The sequence below is a fragment of the Ambystoma mexicanum genome, chromosome 2p (assembly GCF_040938575.1).
Source record: "Ambystoma mexicanum isolate Mex_15411 chromosome 2p, UKY_AmexF1_1, whole genome shotgun sequence".
NCBI classification, from domain to species: domain Eukaryota; kingdom Metazoa; phylum Chordata; class Amphibia; order Caudata; family Ambystomatidae; genus Ambystoma; species Ambystoma mexicanum.
In genome coordinates, this window is record NC_090923.1 from 760,469,594 (window position 1) to 760,494,145 (window position 24,552).

Genomic DNA, 24,552 nt, shown 5'->3' on the forward strand with positions numbered 1-24,552 from the left:
AAGATCTATTCAGGAGAGAAGCATGGGTGAGCATTAAGCACCACTTTGCGTTTATGCATGGAGACTAAAGACTCGGGACATCAATAATGCCTCATGTTCACCCCACTTATAAATTAAACAGCTATTAGAAAAGTGACCTCGTAAGGTCTCTTAATATGGCCTTGCGCATAGGTTCAAATGGTGCTTCCATCAGTCATAAAATTTTAAAATCCCACCATGGAGGTGGGCGTGCAATGGGTGGGTATATTCTTTTAAGCCCTTCCATGAAGGCCTTACTCTCCAACAGGATTGCTGAAATGTGGTACAGGCTGCTAGTGACACTAAGTTTTAAGTAGTCAATCGTCCAGGTAGGAACAGGAGGTAGGTTACAATGTGTGTAGGTGCCCAATCAATGGGAATCACGTGGGAGGGTCCCAGATAACTAAACGTTTCCAAGTTACTGAACTTGGACTTCTGGAGCCATGCTGCCAAGATCAATGTCTGCAGGCAGGCATCAGCTTGCCTGATTGTATTAGGCGATTGTGAATTGGCTAGTGTCAAAAAGTCAAAATGCCATCTTTATAGGAGGTGAGGATACCAACTATGCCTTGCCCACACTGGTGCAATTAGTATCAATGTTACACTCGTAAACCAGTTTGTGTACCAATTACAGAGCAATGGTTTTGGGTGGAAAACCTCAAGCAAATGTCACTCATTTGAGGGCATTTCCTAGTGGCCCTCTTCTGTAGGTACTTGGATGTGAAGCTTTGTCATTTTCTGTTTTGTGCTGTTCCCGTTGGCACGCTACACAGCTTGAATCTATCACTTACCCTCCTGGACACCCTTTAGCATTCGCCTAGCCCCTCTTCCCCTTGCACTCTACCCTGCACTTCGCAATCGTGCAGCATGGCATCCTTCTTCCCCCCACCACCCCCCTGCACTTGCATGATCCAAATGTCACAAAGACTAGGACAGTTTTTCTCTCCCCCCCCCCCCCCCTCTTGTTTGTGGCACCTTGAAACACCATTTGTTGTAGCACCTTACAAATATCTAATAAGAATTTCACAGAACTACTTCACCAGTGAGGGGGGAAAAAAAGAATGGTATTGATTAAATATTAGGGCAAGTAAATTGTAAACTTGCATAAGGTCACAGGATATAGAAGGTATTTTCACCATCATCCTACCACCACCTCCCACAACAAACCCATACATTCCGTTAGTTTTCCGTTGCAAATATGTGGTCAGATACAAAGTGGCATGCTAAATTAATAACCCAGGTCAACACACAAGGCACATACCTCACAATCTGATTTAGTTTGCGGTCCAAGACTACCACGAACTCTGTCATAGAGGGGGACATGCTGGAGATAGGTGTATCCTGGTAGAATTGGGAAGAACGGCTCATCTTTCTGTCCAAAGTTGAATTCAACAGAGCAGTTCTTTACAAGAACATGTGGGAAGAGAGCTTTGCCAGATAAAGTTTCCTTCTTAATTTTGTAGGCAATTCCAAGAGATTTACCATTTTTTGTGAACAACATTTCAACACCATTCTTGGATTCAAAGTCCTATTTAAATCAAGGGGAAAAAAAACAAAGTTAGAGTATTGAATAACTATGGATTTTGTCTGGAAATGCTTGCTTACACATTTTCAGTGCGAAAAGGATTTGATCAAAAAATCCACAAATTAAGCTATACAACAGTTTAATGAATCATATAGCCCTAATCCTACACATTGACATACAATACTAGAGCAGGGGTAATCATGTAATAAGAGTCACTTGAAACCAAATGCAGGTGCTTGGTATGCTACAGAGATCACGAACAGGGTTGCTGGGGCGCTACAAGCCAGCAAAAGAAAGCAACAAAGTTTAGAGCACGAACAAAGCGAGTTTGGAAAAACCCTAAAATGGGATTACATCTAAACGAATCCTTAACAGGCAACATTTTAAGAAAAGCAACATTTGTTACAAGGCGGGCTGGGAATAATAAGTAACGCTGCCACATTTTAAGTCGCATCTCACATTTCTCGTTTCAAATACTTACAAGATAACAGCCGATTACATCATGCTCTGCAAAGGGTTCACCATAATTTTCAAATTTGGAGTTTTGAGATTTTTTACCAGTGCCGCCATATCCATAAGAAAATGGTTCCTCACCTGAAGAAAATACAGGATTGTAAAATTAGACTAAGTAAAATCAGCAACCTGTATGTACATTTCAGTATGCCATTTTTTACTTGCATACAAAATTAGGAAAAGCCTACCAACCATGTTAGTCGAGACAGGAACATTCTGCAAGCCCTATGTGGATAACCCCCAGAAAACCCAATTTTTTCAACAGGTTTCTTCATCGATCCCTGAGGCAAAGTCCCTTCTGAGGTCTTGTTTTCAGTCTCCACGACAGACTCAATTGACCGGGTATTTGGCTGCAGATCCTGAAGTTCTGCTGCAAAAGCTTCTTCAATGCCGAGGTACTGTGTTGGCTAGGGTATGTACTTTAAGCCTATTAGGATTTCTGTGTATTTAAGTGGCGTTTTCTGTAATTGGAAGGTCGCTCGTCCAGTGCACCCAGTCGCACTGCTATAATCCTGCTAGGGTGTCTTCTGCGAAGTCCCTGAACCCTCTTCCAACTCTAGAGCGAAATACAACTGTTTGCCCAGTCTTCCTAAGGAACTCTGACTTTTGCTACTAAAGAACCTATTCTGACACTGCCTGTTGGTCACTAGTCTTAGTGACCAACCCTTCTGCCACTGAAAACACTCATGCTCCAAGAATAAGGGAAAGATGGCCAAGGGATTGGGACTTCTGCCTAGAAAAGAACATTTTTAAAAGTGACTTGTAAAGAGTTGGTTGGTAACTAATTCTAAGAGTGAACAGTTACAAAAGTTCTTACTGATCTTTAATGTGTGATGCACTATATTCTTAAGTATGGTTAACCTCTTTTCTTCCTAAGCCACTGTTTTGCCAGTCTAATAGAAAGTAGATGTGAAGGTATTTTACCCTCCTGTGATTAGGTTGTGCCTCTTCCCAAAAGTAAAGCGTTGATATCACCAGATTAGTACCTTGAGGATAATTGTAGGTGTGTCCCCCAACTGGGTCTTGCTTCCCTGACTTGCTGCTAAGCCTGTCCTTAAGTCTGAATTAGGTTGTTGCCTACCTAGAATAACTATTCAGTAAAGTGTAAAGTGACATTGGGTTTTACTGTCCCCCTCCATTGTGAGGTTAAACAAAGTATGTGGGTTTTATTTACCTTGTGTTAGCTGTGTGCCGTCAGTTACTGCTTACCTCAATCTGCGGTTCCCCGATTTCGAAAGCACTGGTTATTTTATTTATAAAGCGCACCGAGCCCAAGGGCAACTGGGCGCATAATCTTGTGAAGCATAGTTACATACAATAGCGAAAGAAGCAAAGCTCAACCAATTTACAGACACATATTGGTATGAACCTATCGGCATTATGGTATAAATTAAGAACAAGGCAATGTACAGTAAACAAGAAGGTGTAAGGATCTCATGCTCGGAACTACAAGCTAGTCGAGTTAGACACAGACAGTAAGAACCAGCTGGAACACAAGTTAGGTACAGGCAATATATACAATAAGACAAGAGGGGCAGCAAGGTCATGTACTTAAGGCTCAGGACCGCAGGTTGTGTTAGGTTGGGTCAGGAATTCGCACCGCAAATATATCAGATGTGTGAAGAGCCAAGATTTGGTTTTGTTCTTGAACAGATGGAATGAGGGCTCAGTTCTGATGTCGTTAGGGAGGGAGTTCCTCCATAGCTTGGTGGCCAGGACAGGGAAGCTCGCACCCCCTGCTTTTGTATTTTGAATTTGGGAAGGGAGAGACTGTGGGTTTGGGCTACTCAAGGTCGTGAAGAGGTGTGGAATGTTCAATTTACATGTGCAAGCCGACACTGCTCTGACTGCATTTGTTTGTCTGTTCAATGATAGAGTCCAAATAGAATGTTTTTGTATCCTTGGAGACGTTGCCGTCAAAGATGAAAGACTTGAAGGAGGGGTCAAGTTTATTAAGACATTGAATGGAACCTAGAATGAGGAGTTCCGTCTTGTCATCATTGAGGCAAAGTTCATGTTGGGCTATCCAAGCCTGAATGACCATGTAAACATTGTTAAAGGATTTAGTGTCCACTGTAATCACCAGTGATGGGGATGAGTATTTGGGTGTCATCAGCATAGTGTATGAGACACCCAGATAGTCTAGATCAAAAAGTGGTATGGTAAAAACAGTGTAGGGGACACGAACCCTGAGGGACACCACAGTGAATGGGAGCAGGGTCAGCAGAGGCTGAAGGGGGGAAAAACTCTGATCTATTGTTTAAGAAGGAACTGATCCCAGCTGTGCCAGTCAGAAGTGGGCTGCTGATGTGAGGTGAGAGTGGAAGGAAGGGGCACTTTAGACCCCCCCCCTCCCTTATTCCGACGCTTCCTGGGTGAGCACAGCCAGGGATGCTTCGGGTCCAGGGCCCCGGCCCTGAGGCACTCGTGCGGGAACAACTTTATCAACCATGACCCCTTTCGTACAGGAATACCCCCGCACGCACCAGTGTGTAGCAAAACCAGGGGCAACTAAGACTCCATTTTGAAAACCACAGACTATAATGAATTGCCTGCAGCCAGCCACGGCGAGCGCACACAGTAAGCAAGATTCTTCCCCCCACCTCCTCCCCTCTGCCGTCCACACAACTACTTGGTTCCCATGAGAAGGCTGGCTGCAAGAATGCAACAAAGCCACACTATCACTTGCCGTCCAGCTCCCTTCACGGACTCAGATGCAACCCAGAACAAGGGCCAGAGCAAGGGCCATCTGTCTCTGTAAAACTGCCCCGCACCCCACAGACCCAGGCCATAAAAACAATCTGCGTGCACTCTAGGGCAAAGTCAACCTGCTGTATTGAAAGCATAATATATGCCGACTATAATGCTGAAACATAACAGTATTAACTGCAATGGCTAATGAAATAGAGATGTTCATACCCCCACAATGCTACTTCATTTTTGACAATGTTAAATGTAATCACATGTATGATGTCAGAAAAGCATAATGTCGAAGTTAGTCGTTCCTAATGGCATTTCTCAGACCTTTAGCCACAACCATCACGACCACGAATAAGTGAATCTCGAATCAAAGGAATATTTTATTATGTAGTCAGTCATCTCCGTCTCTGTTGTATAATTGCCCAGGTCTATAATGATAAAAGTATGCCCCAAGCCTATTTGATTTCATTGTAAGCCAGCCACATGTTAAGAAGCCACATGTTAAAATGTATTTAGAAAATCTTTTCAGCCATCATGTAGTGTGGAACGAAACTGTAAAGGGGGCTTCAGCTCATCTCTGATCACCTAGGCGTCAAAGAGTTATGTTGTCTGGACAGTCGGCCCCTGAGCCCCCTCCAAGGAAGTGAATGTTTATCATGAAATATACCTTTTGCAACCTGGTCATCTCAGCCATATACTCCAGCATTCCCCTTGTCAATGCTGGATGAACACCCATGACCATACATTGACCTCATAACCACTACCCCCGATTTGGTATTCGAATATGTTTGGACAGGAGAGGGATACCTTTGATAGGGGCATATGACTCCTATCTAGTAATGAATAAACTCACCCCAGAGCCTTGTTTTCACAAGTGCAAGATACTGGCCTTGCCGCTGACGAACAGGTCAAAACTCTGAATGGATGGGAATGTGTGGGCACAATTTATCTAAGATAGGATGTCAGAAGACCAGCGAAGGATGCCAAACCGATGAGCCCAGCTGAAAGTTTGACCCTCAGCACCATGTCATCTCGTCACGCGCCCATGGACCAATAAACTACCACAGGCTGTATAGCATCTATAGGTTCCTACCCTTAGTGTCCAATCCCAATTGACTGTGCCCCTTAGGCCTTCCCTCTGTTCGATGACGATAAAGTTGTATAAAAGTAATTTGTAACATGTTTTCTGCAGAGCACTCTCGGCGTGAGCAGAGTAGATTCAATTTGCCCTAACTTTAGATTAAAAGGCTTTAACCGCACTGTCACTTGGTCTTATTCCCTCCTGGGATGTACCGTTATTGACTGTTGGGCGATTTGCCAGCAGGGTTGGGGGCCTCTCACTTTCAGGTGCTGGCCCAAATCAAAGGCCGCTGAGAGATAAAGTAATAAAAGCAAGGCTAATTTCCCGTTGTCTTTCAAGACTTCAATTTGTGTTTTGAGGTCAATCAAAGCTGTTTCAGTCCCATGCCTAGGGCAGAAGCCAGATTGTCTCAGACCAAGAAGATTGTTCACTTCGAGATAATCCTGATCTGAAGGTTGGCTGATCGATATAATATTTTTATCAGAAACAGACAGTAGTGATAGGTCTTTATTAAGGGTGGGAAGAATAAGAGGGAGTAATTTGTCTTTCGTTATGTCCCTCTTGTTTCTGGTGGGCACGGCAGGTGCGATACTGGGTGAGGGCCGGTGGACTGCACCAATGTTGAAAGTGATAATGTGGTGATCTGACCATGCGCAAGGTGAATTAGTAGACTAATGTTGCATTTGGCATCAGCTAGCCAGTCAAGTGTCCTCCTTTTGATGTGGGTAGGGCCTTTGATGTGAAGGGTAAAGCCCAAGTCAGTTTAAGTATTGGCGAGGTCCATCGCTGTGGGGTCGTTGGGGTCTCCAAGGAGGATAATTAGCAAATTAGTTTTAGATTTGTCGAATACTAAAGATGTAATCTCACCCACGAAAGAAGTCGCAGGGCAAGGTGGTCTGTAAATGAGGTGTAATGTGGCCGTTTGATTAGGCGATAATGGTAATTTTACCAAGATTACCTCAGACGGCTTGATGTTTAGATTGGGTATGACTCGGGCGCATAATCTGGTGGCATGGGCGAGAGTGACAGTCCTGAGGCTGCATGTAGCCATGTTTGAGATATTGCGATGAAATCAAGCTCTTGTGTCTTGATAAGGTCGGCAATGTCAAGTGCATGAGCGTTGATGGATCTAGCATTGACAAGGGCACCCTTAATCTGAGTATCTTTACAAGAGGGTGCTCCGATGTTATGGTTAGACTTGGGAATTGATGTAAGAGGCACCTGGTGGCTATGACTAGGCGATGGAAGTTGGAGATGGTACGAGGAATGTCTGTATGACCACTAGTGCGCGAGAATCTAGATCCTAATCTCTTATTTTCCCAGGAGTAGTGCACAAGGTGTTGGTTGGGTGTCGTTTTTTTAGCCAAATGTTCCATCCAAAAACCTAGGCACAGCCAAGTAATAGCAACTAAAATTACTGTAGTGGACTCGCACAATCTAATAGGCAGCTGAGCTGAACCTGGGTGCGGTCAAGTATGAAGCTAGGCAGATTAGGAAATCGTCTAGCGGCAGCGCTAATTACTAAATATGCAGACAGAACATCGCGATCAGAGAACGGTTATGCCACGTATGGCACATCGTTACATCTTTAGGTTTTACTCACCTAGTATACTGTGTTATGACAAAAGTAGAGTTTCACTATTCATCAAAATTATATTGTCCAGTTGACTAAGTGATTTGTGCTGAGAATCATACAACTGGAAGGGTCTACTGCCCTTGCATTACTGAAAGTAATTGTAAAAAGTAAGCATTAGTTTTTACTCAATAGGCTGGACCTATACTAAATGTGTATTAAAAGGTTGTGACTTCCTAGAGCTGTTAGGTACTTCAAAATAAGGTCTATACTTGGGCCGGTGTACTTTCAAGTATAGTGTTGTGATTTCATATAATGTGTTAGTACTTGTATACCCCTAGATTTATTTGGGCCTACTTGTATTTAAATAAATCCTTTTTTACATAGTGTCTTTGGATCATTTGTACTACAATTTCACTTGTAATAATTATACAGCCCTCTCTCCCTCCTAAAATAAGCCTGGCTGCGTTCTACGCTACCATATACTCAGGTGGTACAGCCTCATACTAAGAGAGGAGTCTTGTACTGCCCCAGTCGAAGGTTTCACTAAGCCCTTCAGAAAAAAAAGACTTGAACCTGCTAACAAATCTATAACAGCAGTTTCCCTATGGACTTCAGTCACCGCAAAACCCCTTGAGTATAGAGGGTCATTTAAACTGAAGGGCTGAAAGGCACAGGCACCGTCCCTGGGTGAAACCTAGGAGAAACAGGAGCACAGGCCAAAGCGAGCCCAAGAAAAATGTCTAGTTATAGGTCTCAAAGACACTTGCTCACTGTGCGCACCCTCCAAGATACTGCAGCATTAACTGTCGCAGCATTTCTTCCAATGCACTCCATCGCCGCCCCCCCCCCCCTTTTTTTTAGCATGGCCCGTACCTCCTGCAGGATCTGAGGGATGTGCTGCTCTTGTCAAGCCACCGGTACTTATTCTAGAGTGCCCCTGGGATAGAGTGCCCATCGGTTGGTGGATCTCTACCTTGGTGATTAAGTCCGCCAGCCCGCCTCCTACTAGGGTGCATGGGTGGGGGCCCGATGCCCTGGCCGGTTCAGTCCCGCTTGGGAGCAACTGTCACCCCCGAAAGCCTTGGAACCACCCCTGTAGGCCTCATGGGTCGTGGAATGGGAGGGTTGACGGTAAGGATGACCCTTCTGCTGAAACCCTTTTGACAATCTCCTGTGTTTGCCTCCTGAGGCACGAAAGGGCGGTGTTGCTGCAGCGTGCCTATGGCCTGGGCTTTTTCTGTGCCTTCTTGCTGGCTTGCAACGAGTAGACAGCCTTCCTAAAGAGATTGTCGCCGAACGGCATGTCCAGGACCCGAGTCTGAACTTCCTGCCAAAAGTTGGTGGCTTTCAACCAGCCACGACAGGCAGACACCGTTCCCCATCTGGTGGAACCCTGTGTCCGATGTCCAGGGTCACGGTGATGGCATGGGTAGAGGATCTGCAGCGCCTCAACCCACTTATTGTCGGGGAGGAAATCCAGCAACTGGGCCATCTTGTACCACAGCTCCCGGTCATACCTGGCTAGGATCGCCAGAGCATCCGCCGCTTTGACTGCATCGTTGTCGCTGAGTACATCACCTTTCTGCCCATTGCATCCAGCTTCTTCCCTCGTTGTCCGGGGGAACGGAGGCAGACTACGATGGATTTTGAGGACTTCTTCCTCACAGCCACTTTGAACCCACTTGGTCAGGTGGACACTCAGTGGCGCAGACAGTTAGTCGTCCGTATCCACCCCCGTATCTGAGGGGGGGGGGGGGCCTCTTCATCTTTGCCGGCGGTGGGCCCTGAGCAGTGGTGCTGGGGCTGCCGTGGGCATCCTTTTCTGTAACTCACCAGCGTGTGGACAGGATGTGCAACGACACGTCTCTGGGAGGTGGAGCAGGCCTGCTGGGCCTAGCGCCTACCTCTTCGTTGTTCACAGCAGTGGTCTCAACGGGTTCAGTCGTTCCCAACATCCTCTACAACTGTGTGAACAGACGCCATGTCCTCGCCGTCCAACGAAGTATCCGTGCCTTGGAGCACCAGAGAGGCCTCTATATTGCCCCCCACCCTTTACATCCTGGGGGAGTAAAAGGTGGGGGTGAGGGGTGCAGGGGTTTCGATCACAACCAGGCAGGCCCAGGGCTGGAATCTTCTCCAGTTTCAGGTCAGCCCCTTTCGCCTGCGAGGGCTGCCGCCACCTCAATGGTGGAGGACCATTCCTCTGGGCCTTCAAGGGCATGTCGGTCACCTTACTCTGCCTTCTCCCACAGCTTCCCGGGGTTAGACTACATTGTCAAGGAGCTGGAACCATGGCTTGAGATGGAAGCAGATGGTGATGTGCGCCCTGCTAGTCGCGGGATCTGCTTGCGCTGCAACCCCGATGGAAATTACAGTGCTTGGCCTTGTCTTGGAACTACACGGATGGGGCCAACTCAGAGGACTTGAGCCAGCTCCTCGGATGAGCCAGTCCTGGCTGAGGCATGCCCCCTTGCTGCAAGGGGTAGGCGCCTTGGCGTTAAGACACCGTCAATCTACTGTGCAGATCCTTCATGGAGTTTGTTGAATCCCAGGCAAATCTCACAATCCGCCTCTGTGGTCCGGATGGAGACAGGAGAGGCACTGGGAGTATTTGCCCTCCACAAACACGTTCCTTAGGCCGCAGCTGGAACAGAGCATGGAAAACCTACGTCTTTCCCTTCCGACATAGCTCGGTGTGCGGTGTAGGCTTGATGAAAACTAGACTATTCTAGCCCTTGATGGGCAACGAAAGATGCCGACAAACTGATCCCCATTTGCCAGTCCAAAGCATGAATCACACATGCTCTATCAAGACAAAAAAGTGGACATTTTAACTAAAACTCAAATGCAGAAAAACTATTCTACAGAGCAAAACACGAGGACTCAACACTTGTGGTAAAAATCTGAAGATCGTGCCAGAGGAGGGGCTTAGGGAGAGGGCAGTCATTGGCTGGGGCAGTATGACCCAGAGCTCAGTGATTGGTTTATAGGAGTTTGAAAGTGAAACATTAACAGAGGATTCCCAGCCTGACACGGAATATTCATGAGAATATGAATCCATGCCAGACCCCATGCTAGAGAATGGATCATACAAGGATCAAAGCATGCATCTCGTGGTTAAGTTAAGATTTGTTGAGCGCTGTGTACTCGCTCCTGGTTGCCCAGCGGTAATTCCTGCTTACTGGATGATGCCTGGTTTTAGCTCTTGCTCAAACCTTCATTTCAAACCCCGCCGGGTCCAAGAGTGCCAAATAGCGAGGCATGGGGTGAGAGGCTACAAGTTAGTTCAATAGAGACCACACAAAACAGGTGCAAATAATGACATGGCTTGACATAAGTGGTATTGCTCTACTTTGCTTTGATGAGCATGCCTATTTTACTTCATTATCCATTTTAATGGTGAAAATATTTCCCTTTCAGGTTATCCAATCCCCCCACTCCTCCCAACCATCCACAAACCCATTTCGCCATCACAAATCACACTACCACATATCTCACTGGCAGTTAGGAAAGATCTCTTTAGGCAACTTTCCCTCCTTATTTTAAGGACCACCAGACGTTTAGCTTTTTAACGTGTCCTAACCTTTTACAGGGAAGTAGCTTCACTCCACGCCCGTTATGGGGAAAGATCGGTCTTTCAACTACAAGCACATGGAAAATGTTCTTTTTGGTTACTTTTTAACAGTGCACACTGCATGTGGTGTTACTTTTTTTTTTATCACCCTAGTCTTACACTTGGGATTTATGGTTTTTATATGCGCCCAAATACAAACTGGTGGCAGCAATGTTGCAGTATTCTTAGTGTGCTCATTCGCATTTATTTACTGCATTTGGCTACTAAACATGGCGTTTGCCCCAAAATAACCATGCCACAAGATGTGCGCTTGTTTGGCCTTCTGCCTGCCTTCTCAGGCCAGGAAAGCCATATCAGATGATGCATGTGAAAACTGTTGCTTTGGTGGGCTGGTGATGCCTTGTGTCGCTCAAGAAGTGGTTTGGATGGTCTGGTCCCACACCACATCTGTGTTGCCAGTGTGGCATGAGTAAAATCCTCTCCTTCCTTTCCTCCTCCTCCCACCTACCTCCTTCCCTCCCTCCTTCTCATAGTTCTACTCCACTTCTCTCCCCTTCCCTTCATCTAATTGCTCTAAATACTGTTTTGTTGACCGATTCATGTTAGTAATGCTTCTATTGTTACTGTTATTATTACGTTAATTGTATCCTGTTATATGTGCAGCGCTTTGGTCTAAAGCGCTATACAAGCCTAATAAAATACAAATACAGTGGTCCCTGACCACTGCTGGCCGTTCGAATGGTGCTGATCCTTACCATTGGTGGGCTTGGACTTTCTTCCAAAGAAGAAGTCTCCTGTAGCCAGCCTACCAGTTAACGTGCGTATCTTGCCCTTTTACGCATGTAAATATGGCAAATACGGACCATTTAATTTTGTACTGCGTACCGTGTACGCTTCGATTTATTCATTAAAAACATACTTTCCACCACTAGATGGCAATGTAGCATTTCTTTTGTCAGCAGCATAGCTGCCTCATGCATGATGGTGAATTTCCAACTGAAAGACCAAATCTGCGACAGGTAAACGAGCAACACAATAAAGCACGCACCCTTTTAAAATGTGTTCATACCCATAACGTATGTGTTGGATAAGTTTTACTCTCTTGCAGAGAAGAAAACTAATTTTTACTCTTGAAATTGCATTTACGCTCTAATTTGAAAAATCATGCGTAAAATACCCCCATCTCAAAATCTTATCTGGAGCACTGCCTGTAGCCATTTCTGATCAGCGCTGGAGCCAAGTAGCCGGTGTAGAAGAGCAGCAGACTGACCATCCATGGACGACTCAAGAAGAGGCCAGGCATCCCTTCCTGCGTTTGGCCTGGTGAAGCGCTGCTGGGCTACCTGATCAGCAAAGGCCCCCTGTAGTGCTTCAACCATTGGAACCAACCAGCCTTGACGCCTTCGAAGTGCCCCTGGACCACTCATGGTACAGACTAGCTCTCCAGTGGGCTACATTGGTAGAATCTGTCTGCAGTCGTTGCCGGAACTTCGGTAGTCGCCAGCTTGTGGCATAAGCAGCCTTCGGGCTGAATTTCGCCGTCGCAGCAACAAAGGATTGGAATGTCTTCGACTGACAAGACACCTGCGGTCACCCGTGTGCGGTAGCATTCACTGGTATTCCACCACTACGTGAAGCGTCCTCCAGGGGTCTGCATTTCTTTGCAAAGTTTGCACTCTGCTCCTGGAACCGACCAGAAGAATCCTTGCACCCATGGCCCCTGGGCACCTCTCGCTGGAACCAACTGCAGGAAAACCCTACCTCCGGCGACACCCCCCACGTCGACTCGCCTAGTCATCTGGTGAAATGCTCAGTATGGGGATAAGTATTAGCAACATTCACGCCCCCTGTTGTCCATAAAATAAAAGTTTGTAATTAAATTACAGGAATAACGTTTTACTGACCTTTAACATTGTTGAAATATTTGCTGGAACATTTTCACAACCACAAGATCTATTCCTACAATCCCCTCTCCTAAGAAGTAGTGCTGCGACTTTTTGGGCACAAGGTCCCATACATCATAGGGATTGGACCAATAAAGTTAGGGTATCATCCTTGCAGATTAGTTTCATTTTACTACTTACTGTAAAAATCAATGAAATCTAGTCCCATCACCCATCCTGAATCATCTAGTCTACCAGACGTTCTCTAAAACATGCAGGTGTTAGATTATACAAAGGTTTTACATGCTGCAAAAAGTCTTGCTCACCTAATTGAGTACTGCAGGTATCCAAAGACCAACCGATACGTACAACGTGAGGATCAGGCTCACTAGCAGGGAGGTGTTTCACAGCAATTTCTTCAAGAATCTGTTTTGGGAGGTTTGGAGAGGGTAAGTTAGTTTTAGAACGTTCTCTTGATTTTAAATAAATCAACCAGTTTGCCCCTTGCTGGAAGGGGGGATGGGCACATGAAACAGCCCACCACTTATTTACAGAAGGACCTGAAATAGAGGGATCAGGACACAACCGATCTTAGAACGATGCATTCAATTATTAAATCTTCATGGGGCAAGCAATGGAAAACATGGGATGGGGGCAAGAACAAATGATTTAATATACAACACATGGTGAATCTCAAAGCAACAGATTGCTGAGCAGGGCAAACAATGAAAGATGTGCGGCTAATAAAACATGCTTAATCAAGAAATAAATGCACCAGAGTGCTACCAACACCACATTAAAAGCACAAAGAAGCAAACAAGATCTAGGAAATCAGGTTAGAAATAACACTTCAGTCAGTTGGCTTTTCATAAATTCATCAAGTTGAAACATACTTGACAAAACCAATTCAAAACTGGGGTAGTAATGTGCTTCTATTCCCCTACATTAATTTTTGCAGAGCCACGTCAATCGAGTTCGAGCAGTAGCCAAAGTATTGTCGCCTATTCCGGTTTCAGCTGTTAGGGCCAAACTATTACAAGGGACCCGCCTTCTTAGAAAGCATTAAAAAGACGAGCAACAGTTGAGTCTTTTCAATACCAGCTTTAAAAGACTCCCGAGAAAAACAGGATCTTAACAAAATCACCCTCAAACAACTAATCCATCTTCAAGTATGTACATGGCACTGGCTAAAATCTGAATTAAGGGAAGCAAGTTATTTTTAGTTGGAGCAGCAATGAAGCACAATGAATTGTGGTAGATACCTACCAAAACAATTTGTTTCAAATGATGCTCATTAAGAATGAGCAATGTTGGTAACAAGGGGAACACAAATCAGCGAGTAGGAATAACTGTTTTGGGACCAAAACCTGCAAATGTCCCAGCATTAAGCATCCAACATTAAAGGTATAAAAATGGCCTTCTAAACAGCACATGGATGAATGTTGTTGCTTACCTTCATTTCAAAACAGACACGGCCCTTAGCTGCCCCGTAAGTCGCTCTTGCACCAGACCAAAGGTATGCAAATCCTTCCACAGTCAAAGGATAGCCTGTGCAGCGATCACCCTCTATTTTAAAATGGAGATCACAATTATCTGAAAAACAAATAAAAACCATCAAATGCACTGCCACAGACTATTTTACTACCACTGCAAATCTACATTTCTAATGCCAACAAACTTTTAGTTTGGGTCTGTGTCCCTTGTCTCCTTGGAGTACATCTTTGCTCTGGGCACCCTTCTTTAAGATTTGCTTTACTGCTGCAAACTGCTCAAGTATATGTATTTTTCACACCCATTCCCCAGCCAGTGTTTTGCAGTGTGGTGGTCTAATCAAACTACACCATGCCGACCCCCCCCACCAAAATAAATCACAAACTTGGCTTTCCACCTCACTCTGGTGTTAAGTGTGGGAGGGACCATGGTGACGCGAGGCAATGCGCTCATACCCTGGGAATCTCTGCAGCTACCCAATGAAAGGGCCCATCACACCCTTAACACGTAGGAAAATCTTGATGGGAGAACCAATAGGCTTTCACAAGACGCCAGAGACAATCGGTAGCATGGGTGACAACCTCTTGAAAATCGGCCCCCATTCCAGGTCACAACAGATAGACAGCCAGGTTTAACTGTCATGATTTTTAAACCCATACTATATCAGAGGTTGTCCTGGGGGATACTGGGCCATCACTGCAACTGGGCATCACTAGTCTGGATTTACCAGCCTGCTTCTTTTCCTTAGTACCCTTTTCCCTCAGCTCGGTGAGGGTTATGTGCTTTTTTGTAGCCTTCTCAAATCCAAGCTTATAAAGCCAGGTGCCTCCTTTTTCAACCTCTTCTTGGCCAAGCCTCCAGTTCACAGGCTTCCTCAAGGAGCCATACAGTACATACATTTAGGGCATAATTTGAACAGCATCAATATTCATGGAGGACCACTATCAACAGCCCAAGGCGGCCTGGGAGCAAATATTCTCAAAACCTTCAAAACGTACATCGACACAGCAGAGAAGCTGGCCAAGGGTTCCCATCACCAACAACCGGAAAATGAACCTGAAAGAAAGCTTTAGAATGCACTAACTGGATACCAGAGGCTGTTCATCCTAAATAAAACAAGGATAACATCTGGGGGTCCCCAGTCTGAAGTGGAAATATTCAAACTTAGGATTCATTTATGTGCTTTAATTGCAAACATAGGGTGTTCTATGTCCATCTCAAAATCTTACATGAGTCTGAATTAGACTGGTCAGGCTATCACTGTCCAGTATGAGACAGCCCAAGCCTGTATGTACAAGAGTGCCACTTTACTCCCCTTCACTAGAAAAATGTGCGTCTATAGCTACACGTCAAGCACAGTACTTGCCCCAAAGTGGTATTGCTCTACCACCCGAAAACCTAAAATAATTCAAAGGCATAACAAATTCCAGTAATCAGAAAAGCACTCACATGTATCGAGGACAACAAGGGTATCATCAAACTCTCCTTCATCATCTTCACCAGGGGGTTGATCTCTACCTCTGGAAAAAACAGGTTTGTAATCTTTACCCAACAAGTAAATGGAAACAATTTGTAACATGACCACATGATTTTTAGTAGCCAAATGGCAAGAAACAAAATCAGAATGGCCATGCAGAGCCATGGAGGCAGACCACAGCTTCGCACATTCAAAGGCAATTCTTACGGAAGGCATGGAGGTTTCTTACGGTGGCGGGGAGTGAGTTCCATGATTTAGGTGCCAAGTATGAGAACCCTATCCCTCATGCTTTGTCTCTATGGATGCGAGGTATATGTCGTTGGTTAGGGTAGGGTAGTGTGTTCTGGTGGGGCGTGCAGAGGTGGTTCTGGAAATAACCTCAGTTAGGTAAGTGTGCGCAATGTGATTGTAGCATCTGTGCGTGATAGTAAGAATTGAGAGTGTAATGCGGTATTTCACTTGGAGCCATTTAGCTTTTAGGGATGCTCAAGGCGGCTCTAAGGGCATTGTTGTGTGTAGTTTGAAGTCTAAGATTTTGGTTGAGATGCCTGCTAGGAGAGCACTGCAGTACTCTAGTTTAGCGCATATAGTTGCTCTGGCATTGCAAGGCAGTTGGGTTTAGAAAGGTAGGGTTTTATGGCATTGATTAGTTTGGTGCTGTATGCTGAAGTAGAGGCAATGGCGCCAACATGTTTGTTCATAGATAGTTTGGCATCAATATACACACCGTGTCTTAACAGAAGATGAGGCCTCGATAACAGATTTGTCCATGTTGAAGTTAGATTGTGGGTAAAGCTTGGCTAATGTGGCTTTCTGACCAAGGATAAGAATTTCAGTCCTATCCCCATTGAGGCATAGGCCATTGGCAGCCATCCAGGCTTGGATTTTAGTGTAGATTGTGTGTAGTGCTGTGGCGTCTAGGTGATGGGATCGATCGCAGTAGGAGTACGGGGGTATCGTCAGCATAATGTGTCGGATAAACCAAGAGAACAGAATGGGTCGAAGAGAGGCTTTGTGAAGAGGTTGTACAGAGTAGGGGGTGTACAGGAACCTTGGGGTACCCCACAGTGTATGGTAGTGGGGTCAGTGTTTGCTAGGTTGAAGTATATTTTCATGGCTTTGCCTTCCAAAAAGGAGGTAGTCCAAGAGGCAGTCCAAGAGGCTGCTTGACTGGAAAAATGGGCTGCCTGGGTAAGATGGTGGTAAGGGTCTTGTGATCTACCAGATCAAAGGCCGCCGAAAGATAGGAGTAGAAGAGCAGGCTTACCTTTGTCCATGATCCGGGCGATTTGTTTTACGTCTAGTAGGGCAGTTTCTGTTCAATGACCTTTATTTGCCCAGTATAGAGTTAGATTCTATATTATAGTTGAATCTGGCTATGGGCTGCCTTGTGCAAGATTTTAAGGAGGAACGGGACCGCTGTTATAGGCCAGTAATTGTTGGGCTGGGCCGGGTCTAGTGTAAGCTTTTTTTTTTTAGTAGAGGGCGTAACCATGCTCCTTTGAGACGTCAAGCACAATACCTGTTCTGAATGAGGCATTAATGAAAGCAGTTGGGGGGTGAAGTCTGTGGCACATACCTTAATGATTTTTGGTGGGCATGTCGCCACCTTTAAAGAGACTGTTTCAGATGTTTAATGAGATCAATGACTTCTAATTCAGTGAGGTTTTTAAAGAATTTGGATTGGGGTATCATTGTGCTTGGATTGTGTACCAGAGTTTCTTTTGATTTGGGGGCTGGGGGGCGCTTTGTAGTGAAATTGGATTTATTTTATGGAGATTTATTTTGTTGAGCATTGCAGACTGAATGCTTGCGCACCAAGTTTTGTCTTTAATGATCTAACAGTTAAATAAGGAGTCGATATGCAAATATGCTGGTGCCTGTCAAGTATATTTTAGAATTTTGCCCGAGCACGACAATTAACTGGATCATTTTTAAAGCCAAATCCCTCAGTGATTTTTTCTATTGTCCAACTGTTCAAATAAAGCAGTAGTCGAGTCGGTTATCAATTCTGATATAGTTGGTTCCTCCACCAAGTTCTGTTTGGCAATTAAATCATTAGGTTTTTAGCTTTATTCTAAAATATTACCATGTTGGTAAATTCAAACTATTTGTGCTAAGAGCAGCACATACTTTTGGGGCTTGTTCAATCACTGGTATAACAAATTGATTATGGAAATGCCATTTGAATTCCACAATCATCTCAGGCCCCTCGGTTACTGCAATCACACAATCCCCCACATACATTAAAGTAAAAAAGTACGCATTATGCAATTGCACCAACAGTCCAGGGGTATAGAACGCTAACCCTAAGTGTATTGGGGCCTTGTGCCCAAAAGTTAAGTTATCAAGTAGTTTTAGAAGCTTGGGGAAAAGGAAAATGTTCCTGTGGATGTGAAGAAGTCCAGAAGAATGCCCAAGGTATTTACTGGTGAGCAAAATGCTTTTTCTCCTGGAGGTCATTTGAATTTTATTAAGTGTAGCGCTTTACACCAAAGTTTTTGGAAGCTAAGCTAAGACTTATAAAACAAATCAAAGTTCTTCACAAACAGGTGGACATGGGGGCACCAGTAAGCCTTGTCACTACTCATGACTAAAATGAAGATCTGATGTTTCAAGGGTGCCACTGTCCACAGGAGAAAACATGACATTGCGCGTTTGCTCCCACATGACGTTATGAAGCATGTGGCATTGTTTTTATGTCACTGCAGGGAATAGTTGGGATACCTTCAATATACACAGAAAACCTACATTTGCAGCAGATGGGAACATGCAAATCCAATTAAAGCCAAACTGGTTGAGACAGACCGACTGGAAAATGTTTTACCATGCCATATGTTTAACGGTAAGCGTGCATTCAATAAAATTCATTCCGGTATATTAGGCTGCCTTCCGCTCCCACTTACACAAGCTTCAACCGCCCTGCCCCATTGTGGGCTACCCCGCCAGTCGTCGCCCCAAGTCTGGAACTTGTGGTTGCAGGCATGTGCCACAAGTTAACTTCTCCCGGAATGTCAGCTTCCTAACTTAAAGGGAACTGTAATAGAGTGGCTTGTTTGACCGCTAATGGAAAGGGGTCCGCAGTCGCTCGCAAGCAGTGATCATGGGATGAGGAAGGACTGCTCCATCGATTAAGTGTTCTGAAGAAGTCTACATCGCGATGGTCTGCAACTGGGCTTGTTTGCACCCGACTGAAACACTCAAACCGCAGTGTGTGAACTCATTGAGACACCAGACCACCCACTCTAAAATGAAGCTCTCCCACGATATCTTGACTGTGTTCCATATTCACCATAACACCGAACATCCCTACTCCCCCCTCTCCCCATCGTAGCAAATGAAAAACAGTCTGGGTGGTACTGGTTACTGAGAAAATGTAAAAACAGGTGCAGCATTTGTCAGACAATGTGATGGTGAATAAGGAAGTGTGAGTTAATTCGCCCATACCATAAAAAATATATTACCCAACTTGAGTCTAGAATAAAAATGTCGAGCACCTTTTTGCTTGTTAAATCAGTAAAATTAGCCCACAGTTTCACTTCATGGTACCATGAGAATTCAGAACAAGACTATGAAACTAAGCAACTATTACACAGTAACCAACTTCCCATTACATACCTTTTTGGAGGTCTCTGCTCTGGGAATCCTGGTCCTCGATCATCAAAGCTTCTCTTGCGACCTTGTTGAGGTCTTGGCTGGCTTGGACCGCTGAAGCCTGAAGGCTGCTCTTGCTTGATTTCAGTCTTAACTGTCAAACATTAAATAGGTGTTACAAAACCACAACTAGAAGCAACTGGATATTTGTAGTTCTTGTAAATTCTCCTTATGGTGGTAGCAGAAGGGACGGTCAGTGTAAACAAATAAGTATACGTAGGCACAGGTACGTTTCAAGCTACAAGGAAATGACTAATGGCAAGTAATATCACAAACACTATAAAACAGTCACTGTAGTTGGTGCAAAATAAAAAACCCCCCCAACCCCGTAAATGAAGGCATGCGATTAGGTTACCATCAACTGCACACAGCCATCCCCATCTTTGAATGCTTTTAGCAACAAGTGGGCCAAAGCCAAACGAGTATGAACGTTTTAAACGTTAAGCAAACTTGTCAAGAGTGAGATGGAGTGGGGGCGGATGGCAGGTTAAGTACCGCTACAACTCAACACTCGCCTGAGGCAAGTTTTCCCGGTCACTAGTGTCCAGGTGCTGCTAGCGCAAGAGTTCTGGTCATGGATGGAAGCTTTGTGCAACCTCTTCCAACAAAATGTGAGTCACTGTTGTACAACTCCTCAAGGCAATCCACCAGGCACGGGAAAGTAGGTTACAGGAACGGCCACCAGTGCACTGTGACACCAGGCATCACAATGGTCGCAGTCTGAGATGGCCCATCTCAGGACCAGTATATGGCAAGGAGCAGAAATTTAGCAGGTGGACCGGAACGGTGGTGCTCCCATCGCGGTAGCCCAATCGGGAGCTGCCCACTGGGTAGTCTAAGGACACTTCTGAGGGTTCCAACTTGCTTGAAGCACCGACAAAGGTCTTCAGAGATCAGCAGTCAGACAGGGCTCTACCGGGATTCCAGCCAGACTGTCACCAGGCCTCTTCAGGGATCATGTACAGGTCTTCAAGGACCTTAGCTACGGCAGGATACTTGGCTCCTCTTCAGATCTAACAGAGCACTATCAGTCAGTATGTGGATTGGTACCGACAGTCCAAGCCCACTTCCTGGCACCCCACAAACATTGTAAGCACTAGCCCAGGCAAGTGCATGACCGTAAAAGTATTGTGCTGACCTGGCAGGAATAAGGACAAGATAGCCATGGAAAACACATGGCCATGTTGGGACACTAGCCAAACGGGGTAAGCAGGGCAAGTTAGTTAAAATGGCCCCTTTTTTCAGCTCCTGTCCCTTCGCCCCCAGGGCGGGAAACTCCTTTGTGTTCATTCTCTTTGGCAGGAGGCCTTGGACAAGCCCACCCAGGCTCCAATGTGTCCAAAAACAGGATGCGAGGAAGGAGTCCAAAACTGTGCAGCCCTTTGTCTTCCAGCCTGCCTGCCACCCCCCCACCCCCGGTTTGAGCACGAGGTAGTCGACCACTTCCAGCGACCGAAGAGCCTGCCGTAAGTGTCGTCTGCCGTTACCCTTCCTTCCAAGCGACCTGCGAAAACTACCTCATTCCAGAGCCTGGTGAGACCGCCTGCATTCTGGGCCATCCCATGAGGTGCTACAACCATGTCGGTTTGCCATACATCAATACCCTGGGACCTCGATCCATTGTGCAGGACAGTCTTCCTAATAGAGCTGAAACTTTGGTGCCATCTGGCTGGGTCTCCAGAAACGTGATTCCACTCCACTGCATTCATGACAAGGAATTAATCAACCAGGTTTTCTGGCTGCAGTCTCCCCTGCCGCAAACTTCTTCTGTGCTGAGGTACTGTGTTGGCCGGGGTATGTACTTACCAGAAGCCTGTGTGATTTCTGTAAAGCTTTTGGGGTGTTTTCTGTGATGTCTTCATTCAGTTCACCCAGGTCCACTTCTCCAAATGTCTTCTCAGAACTCCCTGGGACCTTTCAACAAACCCTAAAGTGAAATATGTACTTGTTTGAACAGATTTCCTGTTTTTTGCTACGTTTGTGCCTTTCCTGAACAGTCTGTTGGACACTAGTAGAGACCTAGTGGACCCTCCCATCCCCTTCTGCCACTGAGTTGCTTCCCCTGGCCTGCTGTATAGCCTGTCTGCCTTAGGTTTAACCTGTCTTGAATAGCTGTGTGCAATTCTTAATAAGTATTGTGGGTTTTACACCACGTGCCATCCTCAAATAGTCTACACTTTTTGCTTACCTTAGTCTGTGTTCCACTGATCTGAAAAGCAACTTTGACTAAACAAATGGGTTGCCCCGAATAGTGGTACAGCTATGGTGGGGGACTAATAAAGTGAAAACAAGAAATCCAAAAAGCTGTATACTAAATTGAGATATAAATCCTATTACTTATTCAAAACATGGTATCCAAACATATCCTTATTCAATTCCCTTATACATAACTCAATCAGGAACCGACAAGAAAAAATTAAAATTATAATGATAAAACACACCAAAACTCAGAGATAAAAAATATATATAGTGCTGTATTTCACTGAACATTACACTGGACATAAATTAATTAGAAACAGAAACAGTGGTGCTTAACAAAAAATGAATCTCATGAAATCAATTCAAAATCAGTTAAGTCTGCAAATCTGAAATGACAACAAATTTCCACAATAGATGAATGTATAGTGAAAAACATGAAAAAACAGACAAATGTCAATTAACTGTTAATTGACATGTACTGTCTGTTTAATGTCTACTGTGGAAATATATAATTTTTTGTTTGTTATTTCAGATTTGCAGACTGATTTCATAAGATTCATTTTTTGTTAAGCACCACTGTTTCTGTTTCTAATTAATATGTCCAATGTAATGTTCAATGAAATACAGCACTATATATATTTTTTATCTGAGTTTTATCATTATCATTTTTTCTTCTCTTTCTCTGTTCCTGATTGAGTTATGTCCCTAAGGGAATTGAATAAGGATATCTTTGTATATCATGTTTTGAATAAGTAATCGGATGATTCTCTCAATTTAGTATACAGCTTTTTGGATTTCTTGTTTTCACTGAAAAGCAACTTTAACAGTATTGCACGGTTAGGTTTTACCTGCCTAGAATAGCTGTGTAAGAGTCCTTTAGGTGTAGCTGATCTTGGTCTGCTAGGTGCAATCCTAATTTAGTTATTGCTTACCTTAAGCAACTGTAATTGTATATTACACCCCAATGTCTCTTGCCTGGTATAACGTATCCAGAACGTAGTTGTAGGTTCATACTGTTCCATGAAATGGTGTTCCACTATTCAGAAGAATATCCTGGTAACAGGAGAATCCATGTGATCACTGCGCTGACCACAATGCGGATTAAATTGCAGACTCATGGCTCGGTGATCAGACCACTGTACCCTACATTCCCATAACGGCCATTACCCACTTGCCTGTACGTGAAGTATGCCACCGTCTGACCCTGCTGCGTCAGTTCTCGCCCACTAACATGGCTCTGAACTGGCATTGCAGGCTCTATCGTCCCCTGCCACCATCTAATGGAAGCGTGGGACACCCAAGCCAATACCCACTACTACATTGACAAATCAGTCAGTGTAGTGGGGGGGTGCGGGGCATGTTATTACCACGCAATGGTGCAGCAATGAAGATGTTGCAATGTTCAGGGCAACATTTTTGTAATATTCTGTAACAGGGTTGGTTTAATAAGTGATTCCTTAACCGAGTGTCACTGCATGACTGATCCAAAATACCTTCAACTATCCCTCTGCAAATACCCCCTCTCGAGCTCTTCGCTCCTCTACCTCCAACTCCCTCAGGGTCAGTCGTTTTTCAAAGAAACGAGCTGGGGGTAGATCTGTCTTCGGCTGGGGCCTCCCTCTGGAATAGCCTCCCTGCCACTGTAAAACGTGATGAAATCTCTGGTTCTGGAAACACCTCAAGACCTTCCTCTTTGCGTTGCATAATATATAAACCAAATGTTACTTTGCATTTATATAGCGCCTTATGTACCCATTGGTATAGTCTCAAGGCGCTGGTAGGTTGAACGCCCCCGGGAACCGTTCTAGTCAGTAGAGCAGAGAGTCAAAAAGGTACGTGTGAGCACCGGATATTTATTTATTTGCATGGCGCGCTTACAGCCCACGGACATCGAGGCACTGTTACATTTTGTAGGAAAATTTGATTAGGTGGATACATGTGACCGAGATGGTCTCTTTAGGTACAAGTGCAATACAGGTAGGTGCCTTTAAGCAAGACAAGTAGGTAATTACATACATGAGAAGTGAGCCAACAATAGTATTACAGCAGAGAGAAGTCCATTCATCATACACTTGTAGTCAGGCCGTTTGTGTGCAGCTAGTGGGAAATTCGCGTGATAGCTGCTTCTTAGCGGTAGGTGTGGTGGTTGAGAGATCAGGAGTATTTGTTCGTTCTGGCAGGCTGTAATCCGGACCGATTCTGGCTGTGTTAGGCCGGAGAACTCCTAGGTTGGAGGGTGTGTAACCAGCTGGGTTTAGTTAGGGTGATGGGGAGTATGAGGCAAATGATGAGAAACAGCTATACCGAATGGTGTCATAGTATCGCTGTGTTCCAGTTGAGTGGTGGTGTAAAGAAGAGAGCAAGTGTGGAGATGCGAATATGGTGGTTTACCTGCTTGAGACACTCCAATAGTTCCATGTACTCCATCCGTTTAAAGCACTACAAACGTTCCATGCGCTCCACACTCTACACCCGCTCCTCACCCATCCCATACCCTACATCCACTCACTACATCTGCTCCACACCACCACACCCTACATCCACACCACGCTCTCATTCACTCAACCAACTTCATCCGCTCGACTCACTTCGTCCATTCATCCTGCATTATCAGTTCAGCCCATGTCACTTGTCGCACGCACTTGATCCGTTCCATGCACTACACCCGTCTCATGCACTCAAATAGTCTATTCTATTCGTTCAATTGATACCATGCACTTACATTCCATGCAATCTGTGCACTCATCCTGTATTATCTTTCCATCCTCTACACTTTATTGATCTCGGCCATTCCGTTCCTTTCGTCCATTGCAATCATTTCATCCATTTCATTAATTTCAACCGCTTTACTGCTTTCATAC

The 24,552-nt window shown here is 45.0% G+C and overlaps 1 protein-coding gene across 2 annotated transcripts in view; it reads right to left on the reverse strand.

The window, feature by feature from the left end:
• The window catches only part of HNRNPUL1 (heterogeneous nuclear ribonucleoprotein U like 1), a 116,336-nt gene that overhangs the window by 83,938 nt on the left and 7,846 nt on the right, over window positions 1-24,552 (reverse strand). For both annotated transcript variants that reach the window (XM_069644404.1, XM_069644403.1), the window contains exons 3-8: window positions 19,457-19,586; window positions 15,811-15,881; window positions 14,324-14,463; window positions 13,197-13,296; window positions 2,025-2,137; window positions 1,280-1,546 (exon numbers count right to left, since the gene is read on the reverse strand). In XM_069644404.1, coding sequence (XP_069500505.1) covers window positions 1,280-1,546; window positions 2,025-2,137; window positions 13,197-13,296; window positions 14,324-14,463; window positions 15,811-15,881; window positions 19,457-19,586 — 821 coding nt within the window. The remainder of the gene's footprint in view (window positions 1-1,279; window positions 1,547-2,024; window positions 2,138-13,196; window positions 13,297-14,323; window positions 14,464-15,810; window positions 15,882-19,456; window positions 19,587-24,552) is intronic.